Source organism: Rhinoderma darwinii, chromosome 3 (genome assembly GCF_050947455.1).
Source record: "Rhinoderma darwinii isolate aRhiDar2 chromosome 3, aRhiDar2.hap1, whole genome shotgun sequence".
Classification (NCBI taxonomy): Eukaryota; Metazoa; Chordata; class Amphibia; order Anura; family Rhinodermatidae; genus Rhinoderma; species Rhinoderma darwinii.
Genome location: NC_134689.1, coordinates 253,025,891 through 253,039,140, shown reverse-complemented (window position 1 = coordinate 253,039,140; position 13,250 = coordinate 253,025,891). Strand labels below are relative to the sequence as shown.

Genomic DNA, 13,250 nt, shown 5'->3' with positions numbered 1-13,250 from the left:
GGGGTTGCCGACTCCCCCCCCCCCGCCATATTACAGCTAGGAAGGGGGCCGGGGGAGGGAAGCCTATCTCCTTCAGCCACAGACCTCGGGTGTCGTGCCTGACGTGGCGACGATTCGGCGTCCGGGATTGCGGTGAGTGCCGCCACGGTCTCCTCCAACCATCCGGGACCATGGTGCACAGCTGCGGCTCGCAGCCGCGCAAGTATGTCGGCCTCTGCCATAAAACCGAACGGGACAGCGGAGGAGCTTATGCAGTGCGTGTTACTCTTCCCGCTGCTTCCGGCTCAATGCCGAAAACAGCGGGAAGCTTGGTAACGGCCCCTAACTTCTCCCTGTCCCCAATACACCCCCTCCTAACTCTCCCTCATAATTAACCCTTAATTAACCCTTTCCCTACTATGTCCGTCATGGAGGCTTCCCTCCTAAGCCCTGCGGGCTGTGTCCAGCCTCTTCTTTAACTTGACTTTTTCAATAACCTTTTAATGGCTTTTGTTGTGTGATATCACGCTGCAGCAAGTTATCAGAGTCAATATAAACTTGGCTACATCTGTATATCCTTAGAGGAAAAAGCAGCTGATGGGAGTTAAACAGGCAGCTCAGTATAGGAATTTCAATAAAGTACAGGGTAAGGCTGGATTCACACGAGCATGTTCGGGCCGTAAAAGACGGAAGGTATTTCGGCCACAAGTCCCGGACCGAACACACTGCAGGGAGCCGGGCTCCTAGCATCATAGTTATGTACGACGCTAGGAGTCCCTGCCTCTCCGTGGAACTACTGTCCCATACTGTAATCATGTTTTCAGTACAGGACAGTTGTCCGGCAGCGAGGTAGGGACTCCTAGCGTCGTACATAACTATGATGCTAGGGGACCGGCTCCCTGCAGTGTGTTCGGTCCGGGACTTGCAGCCGAAATACGTTCTGTCCTTTACGGACCGAACATGCTTGTGTGAATCCAGCCTTACAGGGAACGGGAGTGAATAATGCAAGAGCCCAAATAACGTGACTTAAATCCATGCTGCTCTACTCAAGTAGTTAAATAACATTGCAATCACTTGAAAGATGCTAAAATATTAGAACGCACTTGCCACAGTGTGACATTCAGTGTCCATATACCGTCCACGGTTATAACGTATGCTAATTGCATATTTTTGATGCAGCGTTTAATGTGACAATCTTAATGTTTCAGGAAAAATTATTTGCTTTCCTTTTTAGTTCTTCCATTTCTCCTCAAAGCAGCCTGCCCCTTTATCCATAATGATCTATTATGCAAAGACCGGCAAGGGGATACATATTTAAGGAGTCTCACAAATCTATTACTTTTATAGTTCTGCAAATGGGGATAAAAGGTTTATTAAAGGTCAACTGTAAATAACTTATTTTTCAACACAAAATCAATCTCTGGATGGATTTGATGCTGGTTATGAGGTTAATGTTAGCAAAAAGCTAAGGGTTTCTAAATGTGATACAATATATGACGAACAATCTTTTTTATTTCTTTTTTAGATTCAAGGCGTGTTCCATGGCACCTGTCAAACCACTGTGGGTTCTCAGTGGTTCCTTTAGATGTGGAAGTCTATCATCAGCTGATGTCCAGTAATAGCACCAAGTCCCTCACTTTAACTGGTGTGCCAATACAGGTAAATTCAAGAGCAGTGATGAAATAATGATGAATTCTGTCATTACCAGATAAAAAGTAGGGATGAAGCACTTCATACATGATGGATATCAGTGGAATCCTTAGGAAGCTGGATGTGTGTTCATTCTACAGTACATAAATCTAAACATTCTAAATTATTTTCTACTCTAGGGTACAGAGCTGAAAACTCTTTCTGGTGTGGCCCCCTCTGTGTCACTGCAGCTGCTGTTGTTGGAAACTGAGGTAAGAGGTGGCATTATATTTTGTATGTCTTTCTTTACACGTCATTGGTTTACTTTACTTTAAGGCTTCGTTCACATCTGCGTCGGGACTCTGTTCATGGGTACTATTGGACCTTTCCATCAGGGGAACTCATGAACGGAATCCAAACTGATTTCAATGGCGATGGATCCGGTGCAAATGGTTTCAATATGTCCCTGTTGTGCAAGGGTTTTGAAATCAATGGTGATGCAAATGGTATCCTGTGGTTTCTGTTTGTTTCAGTTTAGATTCCGTTCATGGGTTCCCCTGATGGAAAGGTCCGACAGAACATATGAACGGAGTCCCGATGAAGATGTGAACAAAGCCTAACTATGACTTTCCTGCATGTGCTTGTTTCTTTTCTTGTGTTTTTTCTTCTACTCCTTATCTTTATTTTCTCTGTTTTCAGATTTTGTTGTATGTCTACAATGCTTTGTGTTCATTTCTTTGCTTTTATGCAGTTCAATGTAGTATCTGCTGGACGATTGGGTAACTTTTTTCTTAGATCATGTAAAGACACATAACATTTATCACAAGTGCCTGAACAATTGAAGACAATATGGAGTGGCGGTTGGCTGTCAATCACTACCTCTCCCCCATCATGCTTCTTTGCTTTTCTCTCTTCTCTCATTTATAATCTGAACTAACAAGCTGTCGATATCTTTTCATATCACCCCTCAGGGCTAGTGGGAGGTGGACAAGGAGAAGCTTCTGCTTAATTTCCCCCATGGGACAGAACAGAAAAATAGAGGAGGGGACCTTTTGAATAATTCAGGGGTTTCTTACCCTTGAGCTGCAATAAATATCCGCCCTCCTCCTCTCATGCCAGGCACTGAATTAATTCCGAGACTCATCACTTAAACCCCCTGTCTACCAAAGGGAAACATAAAACGAGAGCCTGTGAAGATATGTGCTTACATCTGGGGTATTTAAACAAATGATAGGGCATGTAAGGAATGTTAGCTTGTTGGATGGTAATGTCATTTTTATATGGTTAATAGTAAGGGCAGCATTCAGCTTTCACAAAGGAGACAGGTGACAGGAAAGTGGGGCTGGCAATGGCAACTGGTAAATTTGCCAACATCATATTATACGGTCCCTTAAAGTAGCTGATTAAAGAGCTGCAGACGGGGAAAGAATTGAAGAGATGTAATGAAGATGTATGTCTGTAAATGTTGGCTTTCCATGCTTTGGCCTGTGATTTGTATGTCTTCAGCGTGCTCCTCTGTTATTCACAACCTAATGAGTAACGCTCATGCAGACACACACGATAGCGTGCACACAAATACGCCCCAGATGTCTGTCATTAACTTCTATTACAAGCTAATGCTTCCATTTTGGAGCGGAGCACGAAGTAACAAAGGTCTAAGACTGGTCATTTCACAGTGTTGTTTTTTTGCATATAAAACAGACACACACACATTTGGTTATAACAATATACAATCTATATAGGGCTCTGCACTGTGTTTCAACAAGATTATCTGTGTACATTATTATTATTATTATTTTTCTGTAGCGTCCAGAATTCTTTTTGAGACCATCAGAGGTACACAATTCTACTCCTTGGCAGACACAAACAAATACGTTTCCTAGCCAGACTACAGAGAAGACCAAAACTGCCAACAAGGATAAGGTGAGTGGCAAGAAGCATATGAATAAAAAAATGTTCTCTCCGAATATAGCCAAGTTCCTCTATAACAATAAATCACTGTACTGTCCAGTGTCCACTCCTAAGTGCAGGGTAATCATGGTCATACCCTAGCAGTAGAGTTATGAATACCTCTTTCTTAAAAAAAAAAAAAACTTTACTCCATAGAAAAAGTATAATCCTTGGAAATACAAATTGTTTACTACAACTCTGAGAGAAACCCTAGCCAAGTCTAATTTTCTACACTCCTAATCAACCAGGGGTGAGTTCAGGTTGGAATCCTAAGGTACCGGAAAACTAGCAGTGCCGAATGCAGGGAATTTTTTTTTTTTTGTCGCTTCATCTACCTCTACCTTAAATATGTTAACCCCACCATCAACAGAATGTGGTACATAGAAACAACTAATCACACAGTCAAGGGCAGGTGTACACTCACTTTTTCAGTCAGGGACAAGTGTATACTACCACCATACAAACAACAATATAACAAATAATACCTCCATACAGTGACCCTATAGTGGTCATATACCAGTTCTACACAGTGCTCTTCAGAGTATTATGCTATAGACCAGGGGTGGAGAACGTCCAGCCCGTGGGCTGTTTAAGGCCAGCGAGATCATTTGGTCCAGCCCGACCTCACTCAGACCGAGCTGCCGCCGCATCATTCGCTACTTGGCTCCGTTCGCCCTATTCACTCACATTTAGGGCTAGTTCACATCGAGTATTTTGATGCCGTGTCGGAAACAGCACCAAAAAACGCCTGAAATCGCCTTCTATTGTTTTCAATGGGAGACAAAGGCGTTATTTCCCGCGAGCAGTAAAAAACGATCACGAGAAAAAGAAGCGACATGCACTTTCTTCGGGCGTTTTCATCTCTGACCTCCCATTGACATCAATGGAAGGCAGAGATCGCATTTTTCGTAGCGGTTTTTGCCCGCAGCACTCAATGGCCACGGGCCTTAGGAGCCGGAGAAGGCGGACGGAGCCAAGTATGGCGCTAGCGGTCTGAGTGAGGTGGGTGCGTGCCAGCTCAAGAGTGGACCAGTCTGGTCACCTAACCTGACTCAGTAACGTGAGGTCAGGTGACTCACGTCAGGTGACCGGACTGGTCCACTCCCGGGCTGGCGCAGTCCAGTCACCTGACCTCACGTCAGGTGAATGACTGGTCCACTCCCATCACAGCATGCCCCGACCTCACTCTGACCGCAGCTGTCGCCATATCATTTCCTCCTTGGCTCTGTCCGCCCTACTCAGTCACATTTAAGAGCAGGAGACGGGCGGACGGAGCCAAGTATGGCGGCAGCGGTCAGAGTTAGGTCGGTTTGTGCCAGCCAAAAAGTGGACCTGTCTTGTCAACTGACCTAAGTCAGTGACGTGAGGTCAGTTGACCGGACTGGTCCACTCACAGGCCGGTATGCACCAACCTCACTCAGACCGCACATTTAGGAGCAGCAGGAGGACGGCAGTCTGAGCCAAGTAAGGCGGCAGTCTGAGTGAGGCCAGTGCATGCTGGCCCGAGAGTGGACCAGTCCAGTCAACTGACATGAGGTCAGGTGACTGAATTGGTCCACTCCCGAGCCGGAACACACTGACCTCCTCACTCAGACCGCCGCTGTCACGTTCTCCCTTCCTGCTGCTCCCTCGGTCTCCAGGACGTCGGGAGTTACTCGCTCGGACGTCGCCCAGCCTGGCAGACTGAGGCAGTCTGCAGCCAATAGGAGCTCAGGAGCGTCAGGCCAAGCAAAGCCTGGCTGATGTTTCTGAGCTCCCGCCCTCTCCTTATTTAGTTCAGCCTGGGGTAGTAGGCCTTTGCCTGTAATTAGAGTTACCTAGCCTGGTGCTTTCCCTTGTTTCAGACTCCCCTGAGCGACTTGCATTTTGACTCCTTTGTGACCTGACCCCGGCTGGACTCCTGACTTTTCTTTGCCTTCTGACTTTTGTTTTTTCCGCACTCTCCCGGTTTGACCCTGCCTGCCTTACTCCGCCTTTTGCGCCCGGACTTGTCCGTGGCGCAATTGCTCTGCCTCTCCCTCCGTATACTTCCCAGGTGACCCTTTGTTATTTCGTACTGTCTCTGTCTTATCCGTTTGTCAGTTTCACTGGTACTAGTATAGGTAACGCCGCCCAGTTGTGCGCCATCGTTTAGGTCGGGTCATACAAGTAGGTAGGGACAGAGGTTTGGGAAGAACAGGGATCTCACTGTTTACTGTGTATTTGTTCGTGACAGCCGCATCCTCATTCACTAGTAGGGAATGACAGTACTTGGCTCCATATGCCCTCCTCCTGCTTCTGACCTAAAGTTTAGAAACTTACCTGTAGTGTAGATATAGAACCTGTCTTAAATGCATAAAGTGAGGTCAGGTGACTTAAAGGGGTTTTCCCATTAAGGACATTTATGATATATCAACAGGATATGTCATAATCTCAGATAGATGCGGTTCCCAGATCTATCTCTAGAATGGGGGCCCCCCTAAACCCTGTTCTATCTCTTTGTATTGTGGCTGACTCGTGTGATTCCCGATCATGAAGAAGAAGAAAAAACACGCTGTTTCCGTAAGTCCAATAAAACTGAATAATAGTTACGGAAACAGTGTAACTCGCATGCTACTTTGCTTCCGTAACTGCCATTCACTACTATGAGTGTTACGAAAACAGCGTAGCTCAGCGAGCTACGCTGTTTTCTTCTTCATGCTCGGAAATCAGCCGGAACACAGAGACGTAGAACAGGGTTTAGGGGGCCCCGTTCCAGAGATAGGTGCGGGTCCCAGTGGTGGTACTCGCATCTATATGACATTTATGACATATCCCGTGGATATGTCATAAATGTTCCTTATCGGAAAACCCCTTCAAGTAAGTAAGTCGGAACAACTTACTGCTACGAGTAATTCTTTTCAAAATCTACCATTGCAAAGAGTCGACTGCGCTCCAGACTGACCGATGCAGTAGCAACATCATCAATACCGGCTAACATCACGCGCCTCACTAAAAAGAAGCAGTTCCAGACATCAAATTAGGGGTGAGTTAATTAAATGTTTGACCAAATATAGCAGACTAATTTTTAAGTTGATAATTTTGTATGGCCACGAATTATGTTATAAATATCCAAATGGCCCTTGGCAGAAAAAAGGTTCCCTACCACTGCTGTAGACCATACAAGAGAATACACACTGATCAGACACAGTTACAGACAGAATACATAACAATTAAAGTGGACCTGTCATCTCTCCTCACATGTCTGTTTTAGTCAATTCTTGTGTTCCCCATGAAAACATTTGGGAGCACTTCGGTTTTAATCATGCTAGATATTTAAATATCTATATCATATATAAATATGATATATTTAGATATAAATAGATATAATATATATATATTCTATTTATTTTATTTATTTTTTTACTATGTGTGTTTATGAAAAGATAGATGCTGATGCTCAGCTTTATGTTCTTAACAGATTTCCACTGACAGAGACAAAGTGCACAGGAAATTATCACAGTAGATTAAAAAGTAGGGTGGTGAGAGAAGGCATGGTAGAAGGATGAACTGTAAAATATGGAGACATTAATTGTGGTGTACACAGGTCTGCTCTCTTCCTTGGGGTGTCTCCACAGATGGATTATTCCACAAAAAAAGGATGAAAGAGAGAGCGATGAAAGGCAGACAGCGGCTTTTCTGCTTATCTCTGGCGTCCAGAGTGTAAACTGTATGTGTGCTGAGGCTTCTCATCTAGTCCTGTGTGTTGGAGGATACTGCTGAGCCTTCTCTTCTGGGGCTGTTTAACTTTGTTTTGTAATCCAGCATCTGTGTACAATCATTCCCTACAGATATAGCGTTATGCAGAATTATGTACTGTTACAGATATGAATATCCATGTTGGAAAGTTATTGGGGAGTACTGACAGCAACAGACCAAGTTCATGCCAATGATTAGCACCATGACCTTCTAGGATCCAATTCACACAATAATGATGAGGAATCTGTAATGAGAACAGAAATTACATAACTAACCCTGTCCTGTACATGATTTACCAAATTCAGATTCCTGACACCAGGACTGCTCCCATCTCATGATGATGTCACGTGTACAAATGGTCTTTTAGATAACCTTCATGAACAAGTACAGGGAGTAATGCGCAAGGTGATGTTTGCTTACTTGTTTCACTCTTAGGGTATGTGCAAAAATAATCTGCTCACATTGACTTCTATGGGAAAGAAAGGACAGCGCCTTTAAATTAAAAAAGTCTGAGGTAGTCTTAAAATCTACATCTGGTCCAAACGGAGGCTCAGGCAAATGTTCTGCCTTTATGCTTGAACTGTAGCTCTGCTTTGTTCTGATTGGCTGCTGCCCATAAGCACAAGCCCAGCATATGTTTACACGGAATCCAGTACAATGTGGATTTCCATTAAATCAAGGACAGAATGGTTATAAATTCTAAGCAACTAAAACACCCGAGAGAAAAAGGTTATTAGGTAACTCGTCCTCAATGTGATAGCCTGGAGAACCGCTTTGTGTTACATTTATGTTTTTTGAAAAATGTATATTTCTTAAACACTGTAATTCACTTCATTTTAATATGCTTCAAGTACACTGCTTATGTTTGCCTAAAACTTAGTTTGTATCTAAAATAATGTTATACAAAATCATGCATCCAGTCATATTAAGAATCTCCCTACCCTTCAGATGCCCCCTGTTATTGTGTCTATAGCACACTGATGTCTGATCCATTTTAGACAAAGACGCCATAAGCAAACACATTTTTAAATTATTACTAATTTTAAAACAAAATTAACCCTTTCATGACCAAGTGTCATTGATGCCCCTGTGTCCAGGTCAAATTTTTCATTTTTGATATGCACTTATTTAAACGATAATATCTTTGCAACCGTTTTGAATATCACAACTATTTTTACTTTGTTTTTTTAGAAGACTTATGAGGCTTTCATTTTCTAGATTAGTTCAATTAATTCCATGTTTTTATTTTTTATTATGAGCAGACAAATCACAAAAAATGTGAAAAAAAACTGTTTGTTGTAATTTTTATATATATTTATCTATATTATATTGTGTATGTGTTAAAGGGGGTGGGGTAATAGCGGGTTTCACCGGCTAGTGTCACCCACTATTACTACCTCCTTTATAATCAGGGTCACTAGGGTTATGCCTAGTTCCCCTACCTTTCCTTTATACTAACGTCGCTCTGCTTGCTTTTGCTACTACTTAAGGGAATAAGACCGTACAGTAAATAAAAGTAATATTTATTAACATACAGTAATCGCTCTCATATATAAAATACAGTAACTAATCACAGTACAGTAAAAACATGGTATTACAATCCTAATCTTAACTAAACATACATAGAAGTTACGTTACAATACACATAAGTTTTTTGTAATTCTCACACGCTCACTATCTCTGTCCCACTCCCTCCTAATATAACTGTCCCTGTACGCTAAGGCCTAGTGCACACTTCAGTCTTTTTCTTCAGTGTGCTAGCCGTTTTTCTGAAGGCTAGCACCCTGACCCATTCATTTCAATGGGGCCATGCACACTTCAGTTTTTTTGACAGTCCCGTTGCTCCGTTCCGACAAAAGTAGAGCATGTCCTACTTTGGTCTGAGATTCCGTGACCGTGAGGCCCATGCAAGTCAATGGGGCCGTCAAAAAAACTGAAAGCACACGGAAAGTATCCGTGTGCCGTCCGTGTGTGACGAAGTCGTTGCCTAGCAACGAATGGGCGGGCAGTAGTACATTACAGATATATTACACTAATCGGCAGCCACTTCTCTCTATCCATCACTGATAGAGAGAAGAGGCTGCTGATAAAAATAAAATAAAAAGCAGTTCATACGTACCCCGGTCATTGTCTTGGTGACGAGTCCCTCTTCTTCCTCCAGTCTGACCTTCCTGTATGACGCGCCAGTCCATGTGGCTGCTGCAGCCTGTGATTGGCTGCAGAGGCGGTCACGTGGGATGAAGCGTCATCCCTGGAGGCTGGCCTTCTGACGTCATCCAGTCCGGCGTGACCGCCACTACAGCCTGTGATTGGCTGCAGCGGTGACATGGGATGAAACGTCATCCCAAGAGGCCGGACAGGAGGAAAATGCAGGGAGTTCTGGGTAAGTATGAAATTATTTTTTTATTTTATTAAAATTGTATTTTCCGAGGGCCGAGCATGGTACTGTCCAGGGTGCTGAAAGAGCATGGTTCTTCAGCGTTAGTCACTGTCCAGGGTGCTGAAAGAGTTACCGCCGATCAGTGCAGCCCATTAACTCTTTCAGCACCCTGTACAGTGACTAGCGCTGAACAACCCTGCTCTTTCAGCACCCTGGACAGTACCATGCTCGGAAACCGAAACACGGAGTGCGCACGGGAGTGCACACGGAAATCACACGGCCGCTAAAACGGGCACACGGATCCGTCAAAAACGGCCATGAAAATGGTGATGGAAGTGTGCACGAGGCCTAAGGGCTAATCAGGTAACCAGGGAAAATGTCTGCAAGGGTTTAACTTAGGGACCCAGGGGAAGCAAGGGGTTAACTCAGGGACGGCAAGGGGTAGTAAGGGTTAACTCAGGGACAGCAAGAGTTAACCTCAGGGACAGCAAGAGTCAACTTCAGGGCAGCAAGAGTTAACTTAGGGACCCAGGGAAAGCAAGGGTTAACTCAGGGCAGTAAGGGTTAACACAGGGACAGCAAGGGTTACTCAGGGAACTCAGGGCAACAAGGGTTAACTCAGGGCAAGGGTTACAGCAAGGAGTTAACTCAGAGACAGCAAGGGAGAGGTAAAGTGTAGCCGTGGCTACACTATGATACTTAGCGTTTGGTGGTACAGGAGAGCAGAGGCAGGAGCCGGAGCAGGTCCGCAGGGCAGGAGACCGCAGGACAGGTGAGCTGACTGGTGTGGGAGGCAGGCAGGTCCCAGCTGCTCCTCGTTGGTGGAGTGGTGAGGTGGTCTTCAGCTGCTGAGCGTACCGACGCAGGGCTATTTAACCCTGCCGGTACGCTCGCAGCGGGGGACGAGTGACGCATTTATATATATATATATATATATATATATATATACACACATACATATATACACATACATGTATATATACACATATGGTCACTTCCCTTTACAGTGTGTGTGTGTATATATACACACACAGATGTAGCCGTCTTTACCTTGATCTTTAACGCATTAAATAAACAATGGCTAGATCCCTTATCTTGACTTTTTCAATGACTTTTCAATGGGTTTTGTTGTGTGATATCACGCTGCAGCAAGCTATCAGAATCAAGTTAAAGATGGCTACATCTGTGTATATATATATATATATACATATATATATATATATATATATATATATACACCGTACAGCTCTGTAACAATTAGTCGCCTCCGCTCTCCATCAGCCTGGATCGCTATGAGGGCAGGGTGAAGAGGGCTATAAGGCTGTAGTCACACAACGTGAAATAAAAAGGCCAGTAACAATGGATCAACTTTTTTATGGCTGTTTTGCATCATTGTGTCTCAAAATTTGAATCCATTTTCCGGTCGTGTGACTGTTTTTAATCACCATTTGCCATCCGTTTTTCACGGACGTTGTTTTTTTTTTGTCCCAGCCACCTGAAAACACCACAGTGACCATGTAGATAGTGACACAATACCACTGTAGATAGTGCCACATTGCCCACTGTAGATAGTGCCAGTGCCCACATAGATAGTGCCACAGTGCGCACATAGTGCCACAGTTCCCACTGTAGATAGTGCCCACATAGTGCCACACACAGTGTACATGTAGATAGCGCCACAATGTCCCCTCTAGGTAGTGCCCATGTGATGCCATGACCATCAGTGACCATGTAGATAGTGCCACACCCACTGTATATAACACCCCCCTGTAGACAGCACCACACCCCCTCTAGATAGTGCCACTCACCCTGTAGATACCAGAACCCCCCTCACTGTAAATGGTACCCCCTTCCTGTAGATAGCACCACTGTAGCTCCCTGTAGGAGCTGAATCCCTCTGACCGGGCATTCCGCTCCTAGAGGGAGCCCCTGATGTCTCTGTCCATATGTTGACAGTGACGTCAGGGGCTAACTAAAAGCGTAATCCCCTGCCTGAGCACCGGTGGCGCTGTGGCTGGGGATTCCGCGCCAGGAGTAGCCCCTGATGTTACTGTCCATATATGGATAGTGACGCCAGGGGCTTATCCAGTAGCGGAATCCCTGGTCAGAATGTCAGCCAGGGATTCCGCTCATAGAAAGAGCCGCTGACGTCACTGTCCATATATGGATAGCGACGCCAGGGGCTTCTCCATTAGCGAAATCCCTGGTCAGAGTGTCGGACGGGGATTCCGCTCCTAGAGAGAGCCCCTGACGGTGGACAGTGACATCAGGGGCTCTCTCTAGAAGCGGAATCCCCAACACAGAGCGATCTGACACTGGGGATTCCGCTCCTAGTGGGAGTTTGGGTTACGTTATTTACAGGAAGAAAGGAGTATTCGATGCTATCTATAGTGGGGGGTTGCTATCTACAGGAGGGGTGGCACTATTTACAGTGGGGATGTTGAGACGTCGGGGGCTCCCTCTACGAGGGGAATCTGCTCCTAGAGGGAGCTTAAGTGGCGCTATCTACAGGGGGGGTTGCGGGGGTTGTGTGTGGTGCTATCTACGGTGGGGGGTGTATTACGGGGCTCTTAAAGCCCCATCAGACATGAGTGCAGCGCTGCTCACACACAGCAGCACTGCACTCATTAAACCCTGTTACAGGCTGCCAACGTTTATATATGTGACAACTGCACGGGGTATCGGCAGTTGGAACGAATATAGCCGTTGTAAAGGATCTGCCAGGCACTACGTCTGTGGATACTCCCAGGATTAATCAGTCGACACCTGAGGCCAGACCTCTTAGACTGACACCGGCTCCCACCAATCAGGGTGGCAGGCTCAGGAGTGGGAAAGCCTATCGCGGCCTGGTCAGTCGGAGTTAGCTCCGCCCCCTGTCCATTTATACCTGCCGTTTTCTCTTCCTCATTGCTTGTTATTCTTCTTGGATTCCTGGCCCCACTGCTGCCTTGCTCCAGCCTGCTTCTGCCGTGCTTCTGCCTTGCTTCAGTTCCCGCTTATCCTGCTTCGCTCTGCCCCTGGCTTGCTTCCTGCTCCGTGCTCTGCGTTTGTATACTCCACTACATCCTGATCCTGACTGGCTCGTTCACCACTCCGTTTCCTCACGGTGTTCCGTGGGCTACTGCCCCTTCCCTTGCTTGTTCCCTGTTTGTACCCCCTTGCACTTAGTCAGCGTAGGGACCGCCGCCAAGTTGTACCCCGTCACCTAGGACGGGTCGTTGCAAGTAGGCAGGGACAGGGCGGTGGGTAGATTAGGGCTCACTTGTTCCCTTCACCTCCTTCCTGCCATAACAGCCGTATGGCAGTTGTGAAGGGGTTAATTCACATAATTCAATAGTTCCTGACCGTTAGACTACCACCACCATTTTTAGCTTATAGAATTGCGGACGTAAAATATGCAGCGGAATACAGTAGCTACAAAGTGGGTGTAATTTAACAAATGTCATCCTCGCACTTTGGTAAAAATTCCGTCCAAAAATTCACCTGCATAATTTTATTTCTGCAGCATGTCAATAAATGCTGCGGAAAGTGGGCTGATTTCCTGCGTTTTTGCCCCATAGAAATGAATTTGGAACAACAATTCCGCAGCAAACTA

At 45.4% G+C, this 13,250-nt stretch overlaps 1 protein-coding gene across 1 annotated transcript in view; it reads left to right on the top strand.

Annotated features, from left to right (window-relative positions):
* The window catches only part of CCDC33 (coiled-coil domain containing 33), a 111,804-nt gene that overhangs the window by 60,065 nt on the left and 38,489 nt on the right, over positions 1-13,250 (top strand). Inside the window, exons 11-13 of the mRNA XM_075857754.1 lie at positions 1,505-1,638; positions 1,809-1,880; positions 3,415-3,531. Of these exons, the coding sequence (XP_075713869.1) occupies positions 1,505-1,638; positions 1,809-1,880; positions 3,415-3,531 (323 nt within the window). The remainder of the gene's footprint in view (positions 1-1,504; positions 1,639-1,808; positions 1,881-3,414; positions 3,532-13,250) is intronic.